We start from the raw sequence: 20,324 nt of genomic DNA on the forward strand, positions 1-20,324 counted from the left end.
CACATGCACTGTAATACTACCCTGGCTTTCACTCAGGACACAGATCTTTTCCAATGAAAGGAGACATTTAAATGATGTTATTCTGGGAGAGGGAAGGGGCATTACAGCTCACCCTTGTGTAGCAGGCAGAACTAAGGCTGCTGCACATGCCCCAGTGTCAACTCAGCATATTTTAAATTCAACCTCCTAAGTAAAATGTGGGTTGTATTCTCACCTCTTCAACTGCTACCTTCACAGTCATGTTATTGGTACCATGACACTGGAGGCAGAATGCACTTGATAATCCAGATGCAGACTCATTTTCACAGCTTTCTAGTGAGGGAAGAACTACAAGAATCTTCAACTTTTGGAAAAAACATAGGCAAGAGCCTTTATATTAAGAATTTATTTGCAATATACAAAAAGAATACATTCCTTTAATAAATCAAGGCATAAGTTACTTTTCTATAATTAGACATGAGCTACATTTTCTTCCACTTACAGATTACATTATCTTTTCTTCTTGCAAATGGTGTTGTTCACAATATTCCTGAATTCCTGCAAAGATGGAGAAAAAATAATGTAAGTACTATTTCAGTTGTATATCAGGAGTTTGTTGTTGCTGCATCTCTCCCCTGTGGTTACAAGTATCTGAAGTTGGGCCTTCCTTACACTGAAATAGTTTTAGGATTATTTTAAGCAGCACAGCACCAGCTGTTTAGGGAGTTTTTGCAAGGGGTTTTTGTGTAATTACAGTTAGAAGTGGAGGCATTGGTCAGTCAGTTGCCTCCCACTGGGTTATGGTGAGCACCCCTCCACACCTGCTCGAGAGCCTCAGAAGGTTTCTCTGAGCACAAGGACACCCCATCTCTGAAAATGAAAGTCTGAGTTCTCTGAAGTCAAATGTTGAAACCAGTTATCACATACAATTTCATTATCACTTTAGTAGCCAGTCAGAAGTGACGCCCAGAAGCAAGCAAGGTCTTTGCACCTGCTACTTTCAGAATTGCTAAGTCCCTCTCCTGATTTTATTCTTTGTGGAACAGTTACACAATCCTGTGTAACACCTTTGTATAGTGCAGCAGTGCTCAGAACCGAGGGATTCATTTGCACAGTGATTCTCAGACTCACTTTGAATGATATTCCTGTAAGACAATGTAGCTGGAGACTCAGGTGCTTCAGCCAAGAAAGACTGGCCGCTGTCACAACTTTTTCCTTGAAGGACAGAGAAAAAACACAGAAACAAAGCAACAGGAAAAGATGAGTTTTTCTGTTTTTTAGCCTTTATCCTGTTCCAGTTACACCTCTTCAAACAGCCACCTGCATCTATTCCTTTTAGGAAGCCCTGAAGTCAGTAACAGGACTAGAAATACAGTGCACAGTTTGACAGAGGAATAGTACTAGCAGAAACCTTTAGCTGGAAGTACTGAGCTGTTCCTTGATGTCATTAATTCAGGTATTAATTGTTAAGTTAGTGGGCAAAGAACCACACCTCCTCATGACCCACAAGAGAATTTGGGCAGTGCCAGTAACAGTGAGGTTAAAGCACTGGTTTTAATGCTTAACATCTACAAAAGACTCTTCTTTGAAGTGGTTATTATTTCATTCAGTTTGCATTTCCAGGTGACTACACCAAAGAGAAAAACATGTTGTATTTCAGATATGATTACAGAGCTGAAAAGATGTAGCATGTAATCTTGATTAAGGAAATTACCCCAGCACTTCCCACATTCTACACCAAGCAATAGTCATAGTTCCAGTGACTTTTGATTCAAAAAAGCATTCTATCTAAAAGTGCTAAGAGACATCAGTGCCCATATCAGGGTTTTGCAGCAGTAACATCAGTATAGGAGGAACAACTTGCTTTAAGTGCAGTGCAATAAGTGACTTTACCTATCTGTGGATCCAGAGGCACTTTACCCAGAAGAGAAACACTCAGGTTCTGGCACATCTTCTCTGCACCACCAGTAGTTGGGGGAAAGATCTGAGATTCATTCTGGGACAACAAGAAAATCAGAGTTAAAATACTGCAATTCTGAGAAAAGGGCATTTTTGGAGCAACGTTTGCTATGCAAGCAATGTCAAGGAAAGAACACTGTAACACACAGCCAGCCTTACCTTACACTTGGGACACACAAAGCCACTCATGTTCTCCACCACACCTATGATGGGCAGCTTCACCTTGCGGCAGAAGTTGATCTCCTTCCGAACATCCTGAAGTGACACTTCCTACAAATAACAGCAAACACTTGTATTTCAACTGTTTCATGCTGAATCCATTCAGTTACCTCCTTAGAGCTACTTAATAATGAATTATTATTGCTGCCTTAATATTTTTAGGAACACAAACCTGTGCTATGAGCTCTATCAACAGAGCAGGTACAACACTTCAAGCCTACTGGATGTGGTTCTGTTTTGAAATCTGACTCTAGTCAACATTCACCCATATTTGTGTTTTTTATCTCCTATGTTCTTCTCATATCTTCTTTAAATGCAACTTTTTCACATTTCCATCTTACAGAAGGACCCTTGGTATTTTCCACAGAGTGAAGAGAAGAACCACCAGGCTTACACTAGTTACCTTTTTTCCAATTAAATTTAAAATATTCTCTCCTCAGAGTTTTCACGTATATGACTCACCTCATCCATTCTCCTGTTCCCTTCCTCCTTCACCACCTCTCTGGTATTGTCCTCAACACTTTGCTTCCTTTATGTGTTATCCTTTCTGCTGTTGTAGAAATACTTCATGTCACGTGCTAGTTTGATCTCCTGTTCTGTTCCAAACCAGACATGAAAACCTCTGTTTGAACTGAGTGTATGTTTAGTTTCAGCTTTCCAGGGGCTGATTTCTCTTTTAAAAATGCACATGAAAAGCTGCCTACTTTGGTGGGTCACCTGGAGGTGACAGGCTACTTCACAGGTGTCAGAGAGTGCACTGCTTATCACTTAAAAACAGAGCTTCTAACAAACATTCTTCTGAACATTAAGCTGTTGGTGAGTAAATTACAGATCCACAATGGTGTTAATTCTGAAGGAGGAAATGACACACTGCATTTCCTTTCACCACACTGGTCTCAACAGCTTTTGACTGTGAGCTGTTGTGGTTTAGTGACCCATGTGGATCCCCATCCAGCTCCCCTGAGACATCCACCTAACCCACAGACCAGCCAGCTGCAGGGGCAACACAACAAAGTCATTTCCCTGAGATGCTGTACCCATAGATTTCTGTGAAATCAACAGCCTGGAACCCAAGGACTGCCTTCAAGTGCCACGATGCTTCCCTGGCGGGTTTTGGCTCACACCTGGGGGGTGGTGACGATGACAGCACCGTCGATGCGGGTGGCACTCAGGTACTGCACGATGGACAGGTGCTCATCCGACGTTCCTGGGGGTGTGTCCACGATCAGGTAATCCACTTCACCCCAGTCCACATCACGCAGAAACTGCTTGATCAGCCCTACAGGAAAGGAGAAGAATGTGGAAGAGAAAAAGGTATCTTCCTGTATTTGAAATTTCTGGGTCTTAGCTAACTACCCTATCTACATGACTAAACATATTTCTACACTTGAAACCTTTCAAGTATGTAAATTACTGTTGAAAACACTCAATACATACCATTCTTTTTTGGTCCTCTCCAGATGACAGCATCATCAGGACTACTAAGCAAGAATCCCACTGACATGACACCTAAGTTTTCTTCAACATACTGAAAGAGAAGCAGAGAAACGTAACAGTGAAGAAAGACTAGAGAAACAAACTCTGAACCCCTATTTTACAGAAAAAGTAAATGAGGGGGAAGACATTTATGAAATAAAAGCAGAGAACTTTATCTTTTATCACAGGGCATTAAAAACTGCATCCTGTGCAACACTTACCAACTATACTAAGAATGAAAAAATGAAATTGTTACAGCAGTTTATGGAATCGCTGGAGACAACAGAAGGATAAAAGCAGCTTTCTCTCCCAACACCAGCTGCCTTTCTAACAGCATGCACACTACAGGGGATCTTTAGACAACCAACAGTACTGCAAAACCTTCTCTGCATATTCCAAAGATTAGTAAGGTTTGTCTTGGGTGCAAGATACTACTTGGCTGTCATAGAAGACGTGACACACTACAGCATGTTACTCCAAAATAACAAACCTGGGTAATTTATTGCCCATATTGCAAAGTCAGTAAACACAAGATAATAAAACAATTCTAGAAATACAGTACTACTGTTGTTAAGAAATTTAACACTGATCTACATAGTCTATATCCCAATTCAATATGATATGTATCTTGATTTTATAGATCTATATTCTATAAATTATGGAAATAAATTCTATAGCGTTCTCTAGGATGTTCCATAGAACATGGATATAGGTTATATAGATCTATAGAATCTGGACATACAGACTCTGTAGATTCTATGCCCTATAGCTGTAGATTCTATAGAATCTGGATATTTAAGTCATTAGAAGAAGAATTAACAAGAGTACTCCCTGCTCCTCCCTCACTCGTTTTTCACTGTAGATGGTGCCCAACCCAAACACACCCAACGAACTTTCTGAAACAACAGCACCAACTCACCACTGGAGACCATCCAGATCCACTCTGATGAACCTGAAAATTGAAGCAATACACAAAAGCTGCAATAGCAACAGATTTTACACAAAACGTGAACATAAGTCAAACCTGGGCAAAGAGCTCTCCTGCCTGCTTTTGTGGGGCAGCTGAGGTAAAAATGCAAAAGCATCACATCTCCATTAATAAGTGAACAACTACTGTTCAAGCCTTATGCAAGTTTACTCATTACTTTATGCATTTGTAAGAAATATTCAAGGGCTGATAAAGCATATCATGCTAATACTACTCAAGTTTCAAGTAGTCAGCATTATGTGGCTGACATGCAATGAAAGTTGGTTTGCAGAACTGCTCATCCTGAAAGCAGATGACTCCTTTGCAAAATATGTCACGTTGAACTTCTACATCTCACCTCATTTCCCTATCACTGCCCCACATTTCCCATTATGCACTCCTTTTAGAATCTCTACATCCAAAAAGCCTGAATATGCTAATGAAAAACTGAGAAAAAAAAATCCCTTGAACAAGATGTCCGAGCATTCACTCACCTGCTCTCCTTCTAGACCCATAATTTTAGGAATCGATGGCCCACAGATATCTATGTCCAGCAGAGCAACCTGGAAAATAAACCAGCCAACCTGCCCCACTGGAAACAAGGTAGCACAGGGCTGCCTCTAAAGGTGATCTCATGCAATGAAATCACTCCAGCAAGACTCATCCAAGTCAAACATTAACGAGCAGGGACACACGATCGGTACCTGCCCGCGGGTGCTCGGCCCTGCACTCCCGCCGCCCGTCCTGTCCGTGCCCTCTGCCCACCTGCTTGGTCTCGTCCGCCGCCAGCCCGTGCGCCAGGAGGGCGCTGAAGGTGCTCTTGCCCACGCCGCCCTTCCCGGACAGCACCAGCACCGTGTGCCGCACCGCCCGCAGCCGCGCCCGCAGCTCCGCCGCCTCCGCTGCGGAGACACCGCGCGGTCAACGAGCCGGCACCGCGCCCCCCGAGCCGGCACCGCTCCCCCCCGAGCCGGCACCGCTCAACCCCCGGGCCGGCACCGCTCAACCCCCGGGCCGGCACCGCTCAACCCCCGGGCCGGCACCGCTCAACCCCCGGGCCGGCACCGCTCAACCCCCGGGCCGGCACCGCTCAACCCCCGGGCCGGCACCGCTCAACCCCCGGGCCGGCACCGCTCAACCCCCGGGCCGGCACCGCTCAACCCCCGGGCCGGCACCGCTCAACCCCCGGGCCGGCACCGCTCAACCCCCGGGCCGGCACCGCTCAGCCCCCGGGCCGGCACCGCTCAACCCCCGGGCCGGCACCGCTCAACCCCCGGGCCGGCACCGCTCAACCCCCGGGCCGGCACCGCTCAACCCCCGGGCCGGCACCGCTCAACCCCCGGGCCGGCACCGCTCAACCCCCGGGCCGGCACCGCTCAACCCCCGGGCCGGCACCGCTCAACCCCCGGGCCGGCACCGCTCAACCCCCGGGCCGGCACCGCTCAACCCCCGGGCCGGCACCGCTCAACCCCCGGGCCGGCACCGCTCAACCCCCGGGCCGGCACCGCTCAACCCCCGGGCCGGCACCGCTCAGCCCCCGGGCCGGCACCGCTCAGCCCCCGGGCCGGCACCGCTCAGCCCCCGGGCCGGCACCGCTCAACCCCCGGGCCGGCACCGCTCAACCCCCGGGCCGGCACCGCTCAACCCCCGGGCCGGCACCGCTCAACCCCCGGGCCGGCACCGCTCAACCCCCGGGCCGGCACCGCTCAACCCCCGGGCCGGCACCGCTCAACCCCCGGGCCGGCACCGCTCAACCCCCGGGCCGGCACCGCTCAACCCCCGGGCCGGCACCGCTCAACCCCCGGGCCGGCACCGCTCAACCCCCGGGCCGGCACCGCTCAACCCCCGGGCCGGCACCGCTCAACCCCCGGGCCGGCACCGCTCAACCCCCGGGCCGGCACCGCTCAACCCCCGGGCCGGCACCGCTCAACCCCCGGGCCGGCACCGCTCAACCCCCGGGCCGGCACCGCTCAACCCCCGGGCCGGCACCGCTCAACCCCCGGGCCGGCACCGCTCAACCCCCGGGCCGGCACCGCTCAACCCCCGGGCCGGCACCGCTCAACCCCCGGGCCGGCACCGCTCAACCCCCGGGCCGGCACCGCTCAACCCCCGGGCCGGCACCGCTCCTCTCCGAGCCGGCACCGCTCCCCCCCGAGCCGGCACCGCTCCCCCTCGAGCCGGCACCGCGCCCCCCCCGAGCCGGCACCGCTCCCCCCCCGAGCCGACATAGCGCCTCTCCTGTGCCGCCCCCTCACGGCCGCTGCACTCACCCGGGTCCGGCCCGGCCGCGCCGGCCGCGCACAGCCCCTGGTTGGGGCATCCCTGGCAGGCGGCCGCCCTGCCCGCCTGGGCGCTGCCGGTCCCGGGGCACTCTGCAAGGGACAACGAGAGCTGGGCCGTGAGTGCCGCGGGCGGGAGACCCGTCCCGCCCCGTCCGGCTCCGCCGCTCACCCTCCGGTGCGCCCGGCGCCTCCGCCATAGCGCTGCGTCACTTCCGCCGCCGCCGGGGGCGGGGCCTCGCGCCCGCCGTGCTCACCCGCTGCCGCGTGGGGGCGCTGCCGCCGAGGGCTCGGGTGAGCCGGGGCACCAAGGAGGGAGGCGGTGACACCAGTGAGGGGCTCGGTGACACACGGGAGCCCCCGTACCCCCCGAGCTGTGTCGCGGCGGGCTCTGCCCGGATCACCGGCGCTGCGCACAGCCCGCGCACTGGAGCTGCCTGAGGTAGCAGCGATGGCCGGGGAAGGGCGCGGAACCGGGCCGGTAGCGCAGGCCGGGTGCGCCCGGGGCCGTGCCCCGCTCGGCCGCTGCAGGAGCCGTGCTCCAGCCTTGAGCCCGCTCCCGGCACGGCGCTGGCCCGCTGCCGAGGGAAGCGTTGCACAGCAATACCTTCACTGTTGTTTCATTCCCAGATTATGTATCATTCCGGTAAAATCGCGCTGTTGCGGTATTTCATGGCAATTCTGGGTATATTAATTCTGTATCCTGCTGATACGCCATCTCCATTAATTTAATGGGTACATTTGTTTGGAAGATTACATTGCCTTAACTTGGCCAATCAACTTCTGAGCAATTAAGAAGGTCGCTGTGCTTTGTACGTAAAAAATTAAAAAAATAATTTTCCAAACCCAGGAAGTGTGCACCAGCTGGTGATGCGATCTGGACCCTATTCCTGGCCACTTTATCCCAGTCACTGCTCCCTTCCTCTTTCTCCCATAGCCACCTGAGCACAGCCTTGTCCTCTCTTCTGCTCCTAGAACATCACAGCCTAGCTGCTGTAAAAAGGATATTTTCCTGATCCAAGCACAGTTGGAAGTCTCAAATACTCCCATTTCAGACCAATTAGTCCCAAAACTTGTTTGTTTTAATATACAAGTGTATAAGTTATTATTTGAGATGGTGTCACCTTGGAAATAGAAAAGAGTATCTGGTAATATTTGGAAAGGTACCATCACAACTCGGTATTAAACAATCTGTCTTTTTGAGAGAATTATACTGCAAAGTTATCTTTCTTGGGGCTCAGCACTTCAACAACTGCAAGCTTTTTAGAACGAACACTCTAGGAATTAAATAAAAAACCAAGCCAAACACAAAGCTTGCCCTTGAAGAAGCTGGCTTGGTGTGAGACCACAGCCCAGTACAGCACTTCAGGTCTGTGCTTCCTGTCCAACATATGGATTCGATTCACTGATGTCAGCAAGACTTTCCACATTTTAAATTGAGGTACGTGTCCAAATATTTTTCTTTTGGGTCCAACAGATCATTCCCTGTTCCTAAGATTATATAGAACATTCCCTATAAAAAACACCAAAAAGGAAAAATTAATTCCTTCCTCAGCACCCCTCATCCTCTGAGCCAGCGAGGGCTCCTCGTGCAGGGCTCTCTGGGTGAACAACAAGCTTTAGAGTGTTTTAGGGTGGTATTTCTGCTCGCCTTTGATCCAGCTCTATCCCCACATCAGGCAAACTGATGGTAATAACAGTTGAGAAGTCCATATGGCAATATTTACCAAAAATATCAGTGAGTCTGCTGTCTTCCTGATGCTTTGGAAAGCAAGGCTTTGTCTTATCCTTACTACTCTATTCTAGCCCAAGGCCTGCCAGGCCTTTCTTGCTTTTGGAAGAGCCAAAGGAGATGAAGTTACACCAAAAATTCCTTGAGAGTAAGAAAGCAGAGATGGAGCAACATATTTTCCTCTTTGTGATCAAGGTGAGCAGAAATGCTTAAACATATTTTCTAGTGATGTACAATTTGAGTTATGCTAAGAGAATCTGTCCCCCAAAGATGAGATGGGAAACCAGAACTCTGATCTGCTCTTTTCTTTCTCACTTACAGTCGTGCTGGCATGAAGGTTCCCCCTGAACACCTCCTCCTTTTTGCATTGAGGCTTTCCCTCACACCACACAGCTACTGGGTGTTTTTCACCCTTGTGGTTGTCCATCATTAAAATGACAAACATTAAAAGCTGTGAGTTCAGTGAACTCACACTGGAGGCCAGTGGAGATGATCGCAGAGCAGCTCCCTCTAGCCAAAATTACAGCACTGAGCATTCTCAACTAACTGTAAAAGCCAGCAAACTCTAACATGAAGCATTATAGGAAGCTAATGAAAGCAATTTGTTATTTAGCACAACAGCATTAAATGTGGTTTAGATTAAGGTCTTCCCCCTTCTCAGCATCAAAAGCGATGCACAGATGACCTAGAGCAGGATCTTTCTGACAAAACTCAGGTCCATTTTATTAATGAGAAGTGCTTTGACCTGAGGAACACATTGGACAGCATCAACTCTTACCCTGGAGTGGAAAAAGCAGCTGAGACTGAGTATGAATGGCTACTGTAGCCTTTCCTTTGAGTCCTCCCTGCTGAGCACGGGCCCTCCCCTTAGAACTGAGAGTGATGTAGCAGAAGTGGCTGCTCTGTCCCAGGGCCCTGCTTTGCCCCGGTGTGAGAGCCTCCCCCAGCAGTCATTCCCTGCCTGCTGCCAGTGGCCGCTGGTGGAGGGTGGCAGTGGCACCTGAGCAGGGCTGTGCTGGGAGCTGGTTTCTCAGAGACAGCTGTGCTGTGCTGTCCTCACCCCCCAGCTCCAATGCACAGTGTCCCCTCTGGTTCTTATTTACTGTTCTGTGCCTTTCAGGTTACAAACCCACACCAAATCTAATCAAAATCCAGCTGAGGTGCAGGTAAGGGCAGTGCAGCAAACAGCACATCTGTCTGTCTGCCACAGACTTCATGTACTGTCTGTAAAAGAGCTTGGGTTGTTGGCACATTTGTGCATTTGGCACAGCCTTAATGTTACAGACTGACACAAAATTACAGAACTAAAATGCCCCATTTTTATGTGGTTTAAAATTGTTGATTCCCATTGGTCTCGTCAATGCAAGAGCAGTAGCAGCAGCAATAGAGGGCAGTGTCTCTGTGCTAATGCCTTGTCAGCTCCCTTAGCACGAACACAGCAGGAATCCAGTGGTGAATACACTTCACAATCTCAAATGATAACTACTCTGTCTTGTTGGAAGGAGGAAAAAATAATCGGTATTATTTGTTTACTTATGTTCTGTTTTTCATTAAAAGATCACCTCATTCACTACCGTAACGAGGGCATATCCAAAGGAAACTTGGCAAGCATTCTGCTGACTCTAGTAACACTACCTACTTTTAGGATTAGCTATGAATAAAATTATTCTCGTCAGCTCTAGTAAAAAGCAGATTAATGTGGATAAATTTTGCAGACCTTTTCCTTTCTCACCATCTATTATCCAAAAAACCGACGTTATTCATTAAAGTTTTCCTGAAAGCCTTTGGCAGTCTGAGACATACCTGCAGCACTCAGGAGCAGAGCAAGTGCTTTCTGCTTCAACACACCCAGATCAATAAATTACAGTCTGAAAAAGCAATGTTAAAGAACAGATTAAGTACTAAGTATTTCAGATAGTCAAGATAGAAACCTACTTAGAAATTTAATTTTCTGATGAAAAAATAAATATAATCCATCAGATCATAGAGAAGGGGAAAGAAACCCAAGCCCAAATATCCTGCAGGAAATAGATTGAGATTGTCTGGGTCAGTAGCTGTGAGCAGTGCCAGCTCAGATTCAGTACACTGATTTATACACTTTACTATTGTATCAGGCTGGTTACCTGAAGCTTTTCAGAGCAGCTGCCTAAAGAAGTGTGCAGCACTAAGGAATTCCAAATCACTTAGGAAGGTCAGTATTTCAGTTTGGAGACCCTACAAATTACTGAAAAAAGGCTACTGAGAAAACACCACTGACAAAACCAAAATTAACCTTTTCTTTTTGCATCCTTTAATACTTACTCTCAGTATTCAATTAAAATCTAGAGTAAATGTGAACTCAAAAAATAGTGACTTATCCCTGCAGATTTTAATGTGCAGACTTAATTCTTAGCATAAAATTTTGTGTGGAGAAAGAAGACTAAATGCAGACAGATATTTATCTCAATTTGGTGAGTAAAATACATGTACTTTCCATAGACTACATTAAACACTTGGGTGAAGAGAGGGGTGATCTAGCAGGCAAAGCAAGGCATTAAAGAAATGGTGAATTTAAGTCCAAAGACAGAAGCTTACACCACACCAGCAGTTTTGAAGCCAGAGGCTCAGGCTGCAAGTTATTTGAAATCCCTGCTGAGTGCTTCAGCTCCTGCATCATGGGCTGAATCCAGTGGAGACAATATCAGGTGCTCTCAACATGCAGGGGCCAACTGTGTCATGTTCTGAAAGGATGCAGACTTGGACTGGAGTGCACGGCTGGGGAGAAGTGGAATCATTTAATCTGTATTAACCTGAGCTTTAATAATCATGTTGCTGAAGTAGTAGATGCAAAAACAAACTCCAAAGACAACTGAGGTAAGATTCACTAAAAGCTGGCCACTGCATATTATCTTCTAATACCCAAAGGGCATAGGAATGTTCTGTAGCACTTCCATACTTCCTGAAAAAGCACCTCCTCACAAGACACAGCTGTATTCCCTTCCCTGGAGCTGCCTGTGGCTCACAGCCAGCCTGAGAGGAGCCTGCTCACAGACAGATGTCAGGGTTTTACCAGGAACCTCACAGCATCTGCCCAGAATCACACACTGCTTATGGTCATTTGCAACTTACATGCTTAAAGTGGAGAGATGTATCTTAGAAGGTATTTTTTTCTATTTTACATTAATTGATAACACTCCCTGGCCATTTCCTGATATAGAAATTGTACATTAATTTTTTTGCTCTGAAACAGTGAACAAACTTTGGAAAGCATGAAATAAAGAGGCCCACAAACAGCACATTTATGTGTTTTAGAGGAAGAAGAAACTAAGCTTTTGCACATTTATTTTGCAGCAGCCAAGGAAGAGCCCTATCAACTAAAATTTAGCAGTATTTACATACAGAATGTCATTAGTCTATGACTAGTGGAACTTAACACCTAAGTTGTAAGTTTTCCATGCCTTTTGATAAATACATTTCCATATCTTTAGTCTGAATGCTGGTCTGGTTCTGATCAGAAACAGTCTGATATTTGAGAGTGGGTCACAGTGAACTTTTCAAACACTTGTTCTGCCCTTGTCTTCCTGTTATACAAAGCAGAAATGGCACAGAAGAAGTCAGACATGTATTATTCTCTGTCTATATTGCCTCTGCAGTAAGTTTTCCCTAAAATAAGTCATATGTTGGAAGTATATTAATTGAATTTTGAAACATATATTCTGAAGTTAACCTTTGTACTGACAGATAAAATTTTATTAAGCAGCAAGAGTCATGTGCTACTTTCATACAGCTCCACTTAAAGTTCTATAAGTTTTTCCATTAAGATTCTTTCTCTTACAGAGCAGCCTCACGTTCACTCATTTTTTCAATGCACATTTGGAAACAATAGAGTTTTCCTGCAATTCTATTTGTCATAAGTAGTTTAAGATGTTTTCACTTTATTTTTAGGGACTCTTAGGAAAGTTCAAATAACCATCTAAATATGTGTAAGATCACAGCACATAAATACATTTTCTTTTTCTTTCCCTCCCCTGTCTACAAAGCACAAAAGATGTAGGTTTTTTTGTGTACTTTAGCTTTTATATGATCTGGCCAGGTATAGCACTTTATGCCTGAATTAGCTATCCATCTAAGTTTCTCATGGATTTAGATGTATGAACACATTTGCATCACATTTTCCATTGGTGTTTTCTATTGTTTTTAAGTGCCTCTTTATAAAATAATTTCTTGCAGGAGGGAGCACAAGTGCATTGTGAGATATTGACACACAAGCAAGAATTTTGTAATGGAGTCCAGCTGAAAACTGGATTATAATGGAAAAACCAGTAGCTATATCATTAAATAGCAATAATCAACTACCCAGGGAAACTTGAGTATTTGTATTTGTGTAAAGAATAGTTTGTTTCTATGGTATACGTGGATGAAACACATCAGAGAAGAATGAAGTCTATTGAGGCTGTTTCTGCTGAGTTGTTGATTAGCACATACATAGCAGAGACACTTTACTCCTCACAAACTCCACAGTAATGGAGTTACATCAGAATTACAAAATGCTAGAGTGAAAGCAAACAGCTTATGCTGGTGAAGAGGAATTCAGGCTGGTCAGCATTGTCAAAATAAAAGGAAAATGCAAGAGGTTCACTGAGCAAAACCAGTGCTGGCTAAGCTCTGGGTGAAGCTACATGGTAGAAGTCCTGGTAATTCTCTTGCTCCTGACTATACATTGGAGGAACAAGAGGAAGCAGAAGGCAAGCATCAGCAAGCATCCTGGAGCACCCTTTCTTCTTTCTCCACTCCATAATAATTAGAGAAAGAAGCATTGTTGGGATTGCTTCAATAGGACAGCCATTGGCCTTGTTCTTAAATTCTATCACAGTTCTGTTCTTCCACTGGGAGTGATTATAGTCAAGGCAGCTTCTACAGTTCCTGTTCCCTTCTCCACCAATAGCAATTAGACAAAGGGTGCTACAACTTCAGGTTTTGTATTTAAAAATATCAATATTTCAAAGGCTGTTCTTGCACTAAGTTCTCAAGCAATGAATGCCATTTGCAGAGACATCCTTCTTTCTGACAAATTATTTTCTTAGCTAAGCAGGCTAGCTCCTTAAAATGAGAGGACAATCAACATAGTAATGATTTCCTATCTCGGAAGCAAAAAAGCCTGCTATTTTAATGAGGTCTGGAGCCCATTTTGGAATGAAAAATATTTTTCTGATTTGTGAAACAGCAAAATCTTTTCCAGATCAAAAAAATCCAACCAAAACCCAACCCCAAAACATCATACTGGGACCCTCCGGCAACTATTTGTTTCTAAAATCAGTACCCTGAAAAAGGAAAGAATCAAAAATTACATAAGAGAGTAAACAGTGTGAATATGGGCTGATCTAAAAATGAAATGGCACATTTTCTTCTGTTTATATCCCTTGCACATAAAAGTCTATCATTAATTTATCTTACTTGATTCTGGGATTAATCTTGGTTATAACATTGTGAGGTCCATCCAGAATTTGGGTAGTGGAGCCCTGGAGGTGCTGGAGGCAGCCTGGAAGCCCTGGTGAGGTATCTGGCAAGGGTGAGGTCACAAACCCAAGAAGGCATCACAGCTCCTCTGCATTTCATCATCACTGGGCTCAGAGCAGGTGCTCATTTGGGGATGCAAACATTCTGAGGAGTTCAAGCACAGGCCTGGCACTCTGCTCAGACTCAGAGCTGCTCTCAGAGCACAAACTCAGACTGGTGAACAGAAAACAGTGTGTGCACAAGTCACTGTAGAAGAGGGGGGTGGTACATTGCCATCAACATGCCCCAAGAAACACTCAGTTTATGCCAAAAGATGTTGTGGTAAATGTATTTCAGATTTGGTGTAAAAGGACACAAATCTTTAGGAAAAGAAGGAAAGCCTTTAATCATAGTGACAACCCTCATTGATATGTTTGCATCTGCTTTCTACAAAGTTAATATTTGCATAAATAGTTATCTTGGCTTCAGTCTCCTGGAAGTACCAATTGGCCAGGATGTTTATGGACATGAGCTCTGGGAATCAGAGCAGGCAGCGAGTGCCATGTTTACCTAGGCCAGTATTGGTGCCATGTCTGAACAGAGGATTAGCTCTTCCAGCTCCAACACCTGTCCTGTGCTCAGGGCTGGCCCAGCACCACCCTTCCTGCAGGCCTTGCTGTTCCAAGGCTGGGAGCACAGGGATCAGAAAGATGCTAGAAAAACATGTACATGTTAAATAAAATAATGAAAAAATAACCACCAACTCCAATAAACAAGTCATCAGGATTCTGAGTATTTCCACTCAGCTCACTGAGAATGCTTTTAGAAACAGCTTATTGTACTGGCGATTTTTTATCCCTGGGGTGTGAAAAGGCAATTTATTATATCAATATAGGAGGGAATTTGACTCTCACTTTCTTTTTTGCCTATATTTTTACTCACTACCAGAAGAGCCTACAGTATTTTGTTTTAGTAGCTTACTCCTCAGAATATGTCTATGACATGACAGTAAAACCAGTCAGGTTAAAATTAATTTTAAATTCCAGATCTGGATTATGCTTTCAGTCAAAATATTGCAAGTTATCATAGTACTTTGAAATAATGTGGCATATATCCTAAAATTAATTGGGAAATCAGTCATGAGTATTTATTCAGTCAAGTATAATATCAACAAATGTTAAATTTTACAAAATAATTTAGGTAAAATATGGAAACATGGGTGGAACATATTTAGTGAAACTGACTGAGAAGCAAAATATTAAAGGAATTTAAAAATGAGAAGGCACAAGTGTGTTCCTCCCACCACATTACCTGGCTGCTGCTTTTTGCATTCAGTGAGCTGAATAAAAATAAAATAAACAGTGAGCTGACCTCAGAACCAACAAAGAAGCAAAGCCAGGCTGCAGCATTTTGGAAGTGCTTATATTGTACCTAAGCCTACCCTGAGTTCATGATGGAATTTGAGTGACTGCTCTCAGCCTAACTGTATCCAGCCACCAAAAATCCCAACCTGGTGGAATGAGAGAGCAGCAGGGGCAGTTTTCCCCATGCTCCCAAGAATGCTGCAGCACAGAACTTTCCTAATGTCCTGGAAGGGAAAGTTTCTGGCTGGGCAGCTGCTGGCCAGTGCCTCCCCTGCTCCGTAGGAACTCGCTGCTCTGCAGTTGTTGTGTTTGCTTCCTGCCTCTGGAGGCCAGCCAGAAATGACGTGGCTGGTGCAAAGCTGTCTGGTGATCCTCACCACCAATCCCTCCCTGTACTGCAGATTATCTAAACCCCTAAGCCAATGTGTGGTCAGAGTGAGTAATTGAAAACTGTTTGAACAAAACTTCTGTGATGCATTGGAGGTGGTTCCCCTGAGGCCATTTTTCTTTGTATGTCTTAAATGTCAGCACTTTTAAAAAAAATAAAATAAAAATTCAGGAACACACAATGAACCTAACCCACATCCACTTACATGCAGCCAGGCAAGGCTTAAAGATGGTGGTTTCAATTTTGAGTTTACAGCCTTAAACAATATTTTTTTAGTGAATGAATTAATGACGAGCTTGCTCTGTAGCACTAACCAGTTTCCTTGGTTCAGTATAATGTACTTGCAGACATTTTCTTGCAGAAAACATTATTTCATCCTCTTCTCTAACTTCATTAGAAATAATTCAGTGTAAGAGAGCCTGTAGCCTATCCCTACTCATCAAATCAATTAAATTCATGGCCCCACGATGACAGGCCAGGCAGTATCAGCATGGTGCCTGCAGGACACCCTTACCATCACACAAGCACGTGTGTGACCTGCAGCATCGCTCTGGGAGCTGGTTTCAGTGTCCTGGCTCATTGCTAACCACGTGCTCTGGGCTGTTTTAATTGCACTGTTTTATTGTTAGTTTTGCTCCATGAAGATGAATCACCATTTCCAGCTGTTGCCCAAGAGAGAAAGTGTTACAACCAATAGGGACCAATGGCTGAACCACAAAGGTTCTACCCAGAATCTGAACCACAAGAAGTCTTCTGTTCCTCTAGAAGTAGAAAACAGATAACCCACTCAATACTTTCTGAAACTAAAACATAACTGCTCAGTTCCTACTTGGCTGAGAAATGTGCTGCTTTGTTTCATTGTTTTTACTTTGAATTATACTTTTTTTTAATTGAAAAGAAATGAATGTGTTTACAATGTGCTCCCAGCTTTAAGTAGCATTAATGTAAGAGGCCAACATCCTCACAAGTCACCACAACAGATCCACACCAGGCTTTGGCTCCTTTGCAGGCATCAAGGCGTAGCATGGGAAACAGGGCTGTGCTGGCAGGGGGTGTAACACAAACACAGGAAAGGAGGACCCTGCTGAGCAGCAGGTGGCCTCTGGAAGCACTGGGGATCCTTTCCCTCACAGCCCTGGTGCATCCCTGCAGGCTGTTGGCTTTGGTTAGCAATGCAGGGGGACAGTGGGAGCAATGGGTACGACTGACAGGCTTGTAAAGCTCTCCCTGACACACATCTGCTCACCAGTGCTGTCTGGGAGCTGACCTCGCCTTTGCAATGGATGGGCGAACACACAATATAAAATAATCAAATCCTGGTAACAGCACAGGTTACTCAAACTCTGCTTCTGAGCAGCAGAAGACTCAAATTCTTGGTGCTCTCAGGGAAAAGGAAGGATGTGGGCTTGGTATTTAATCAATATTTAGTGTCATTAAGTCTCTTCCTGTAACCAGTAATATTGTAGACAAGGTATAAAACAATGTTTCCAACAATGCTCTTTTATCATAAGCAGTTCCTCTACAAAGCAAGTAGGTACTAAAGTGCACTAAATTACCAACATAAATATTTCCTCTAAATCCCAGCTAGTTTACAGTGTTTATCCAACTGAGAAAGAACCACTGCAGAATTAAATTATAAGGAGAAATTTACTGCCATTCTCTTCATTTTCTTCCATTCTGTGTTCTCTTCATATCAAACCAGATTTCTTTCCCTGCAGTCAATAATCTGTAAAGGCTTCTTTTTGGGTGAAGGCTTTCTCAAGCACCTCTGTGAGAACCTATCCTGGACACAGAGGGCTCAGTACAATGTGAAAATGTGGCTTCAAATGCTCAGTCATGTTCACAGACTGCCACTCCAGGACCCAAGGTGATTAATTTACTGCAAAACTGCTTTGCTGTAAGGGCTGAGTGGGTTTGGACAGTGCTAGCCAGGAGATCTTTCCCACTGCTCCTCTGTACAGTGTCAACAAGCCCATGAGGATTTGGCCTGGGATGCAGGCTCCTGACATTCTTAACTCTTTGGGTTCTGTCTATAAATAATCTTTCAGCAGCAGGAACTAATTCAATTTTCAAACCACACACATCATTAGCAAATCTGGTACAACTTAGTGTGTAGACAAGATCTAAATAGCAGAATAATTTAAATCACATTATGCCATCTTTTAGTGGTTGATGAAATTCAAGTTGCATTGATTTTAGTAGACTGGCCGGGAAACTACATTAGTTCCATTTGACCTCTTCCACTCTAAAGCTACCTACAGGAAAAGCTTGAATGGGTTCACCACACTGGCTATAATGCTTACTGATCAGTAAGGGTGACATAATAACCAATAGGCTAGGAAATATGAACATTTTCCCCCTTCTGGAGCAGCTACATTTCCCTACTTAGCAGCTACATTTACAGTGGGAGCAGATAATTTGTCATTTCTGGTACCACCACAATCAATTAGGTAGGCAAGTTAGTCAGTACAATCATTTAATTAAAAAAAACCTCCAACAAACAGATCAGAACAAGATGGCCTTAAATGTTAATACACAACTCCAGTTTTATACTCACTCTGAGTTTTGTTTTCCATGTCCTCCCTGAAAATCTCTTCCACAAAACTGTCACCAGCATTAGGATCGATATGAGTCTGGTCATCAGGATTTCATGTATCCAAAATACCAAACAGGTTTTAATTAGGATCAAAAATGCAGAGTGGTATTTACCCCTTCTTATTCCCACAACTGCCAGTCATGTTGTTGATATTCTAAAATCCTGTCTATAAAAAAAAGGAAACTTAATTTGAAGTCACTGGAACATTAGAATGTCTCTGAATTTTTCTTCAGGTGGAGTGAAAGGACATTAATATGACATAGTTAAAACCCAGAAGTACCTGGAAGTTCTGAGTCAGTCCAACTCCTGTGAGCTCCTGGATTATGTAAGAGCTTCATAAATGTCCCCCAGATACTCAGAAGTATTTTAGGCTTAACATATGTGCAAGTTTTCTGTCAGACTAATATGATTTCTAACATTTTAACCCAAATGTTTATGTAAGTACAGTGTTTACTAGAAGGAGTTATATTGACAGATAATGAGCATATCCTGTCCTTCCTGAAATGCATATGAATTTTACTGTACTACAGCTCCCTAATCCAGACCAGGTTCTGTTGGACGCTTTGCTGATCCAAATCCTTGAATGTTATGTTCATCAGATCTCCAATTAGAAATTGTAATCCTGACAGGGTATTTGAAATTTGGACACTTTTATCCTATGAGAATTTTGGTTGAGCTCACAGCTTAAAATGTATTTTCTTAGAGATAAAATTCTGAGAAAGTAAAACCATTTGCTACTTCACTTTCTAGGGATTTTTTTTCTTTTGAATAATTTATTTCTCTCATGGTTTAAAGGAAGAAGAATTCAGCCTTATAGATCGGCTGCAATAGAGAAAGAAAATATCAAATGAACCACTTCTTTGTAACATGCAAATGTTATCTGAGTTGCTGTTTATTTTAAAGGAAGTACTGATGTTGGCACTTGTTCCCTGTGTGTGCTGCCAGCTTTATAGTTGAAGGGATTAAACAGAAAACAAATTAATAAAGTCTAGTTTTTCTGCAGTTAAACAACTGTGACTGTCCCAAAATCAGTTAAAAGTGGTTTCTGGAAAAAAATCAATCTTTCTTACAGTCCATAGTGCACAGAGAAATGAACAGAGAAATGAAGTACAGTTCTGTCAGTATGAAGAGTTTACCAGCTCAGCAACTATGCAAGAGGATTTGCCACATCTCCACTGATAAACTGCTGCAAGCACTGTGGCCAAGATCTGCTCTTGATTTCAGAGCTCCACATTCAGGGGTTCTGACAAGTGATTGTGGTTACCATGTTTCTGTGCCAAATCTAGGCTCATCAGCACATCCTGCCCCACCAGTTTAAACTATCATGAACTATACCAACACTGGCTGGTGCCACCCATACCAAATGTGTTCTACAGGTGTTCCAACCAGCCATGAGCTCCTACAGGGGCTGCACAAGTGAGGCTGCAAGTGAAGATAGCAAGGAGATCTGTCAAACTGAGTGGCTTAACCCACTCTTGAAGTCAGCACAGGGAGAAATCCTCACTTCTCACAGGTGCTCTGAAAGTCTGGCAGAGGTTTCATACTGACACAGTCCAAGCCAGCTGTACAAACCCTGCTTGAAAGTGTGACCCTATGGCTCACCAGCTACACTTAACAGCAACTTTGATACCTCAGTGCATGCTATGAAATTGCAAAGGTTGCAAATATTTCCTGATGGAGATAATTGATTACTCTGTTTTCTCAAATAATGAAGTCTTATAAACTACCAAAAATTAACATCAAGCTTCGTTCCTTTAAATAACCTCATATTCTCAGCTGTAGATGCTACTAATTAAAAAAGAATTAGTAGAATTATTTAAAGAGAATAAGACCATGACAAAATACAGGAACAGATGTTCTTAAAGTGCCCTGAAATTGTCCTTCAGTCTG

The 20,324-nt window shown here is 44.8% G+C and overlaps 1 protein-coding gene across 1 annotated transcript; it reads right to left on the reverse strand.

Annotated features, from left to right (window-relative positions):
* Positions 1 to 370: 370 nt before the first annotated feature.
* On the reverse strand, positions 371 to 7,110 carry NUBP1 (NUBP iron-sulfur cluster assembly factor 1, cytosolic). The gene is made up of 11 exons (XM_036392228.2): positions 7,052 to 7,110; positions 6,871 to 6,972; positions 5,366 to 5,502; positions 5,095 to 5,163; positions 4,553 to 4,585; positions 3,595 to 3,685; positions 3,282 to 3,436; positions 2,098 to 2,208; positions 1,873 to 1,975; positions 1,111 to 1,194; positions 371 to 537 (listed from the first exon to the last, which is right to left on the reverse strand). The coding sequence occupies exons 1-11, from the start codon at positions 7,077 to 7,079 to the stop codon at positions 485 to 487; spliced, it is 966 nt and encodes a 321-aa protein (XP_036248121.1). The 5' UTR covers positions 7,080 to 7,110; the 3' UTR covers positions 371 to 484.
* Positions 7,111 to 20,324: the final 13,214 nt, after the last annotated feature.

This window comes from Molothrus ater, chromosome 16 (assembly GCF_012460135.2).
Source record: "Molothrus ater isolate BHLD 08-10-18 breed brown headed cowbird chromosome 16, BPBGC_Mater_1.1, whole genome shotgun sequence".
Classification (NCBI taxonomy): Eukaryota; Metazoa; Chordata; class Aves; order Passeriformes; family Icteridae; genus Molothrus; species Molothrus ater.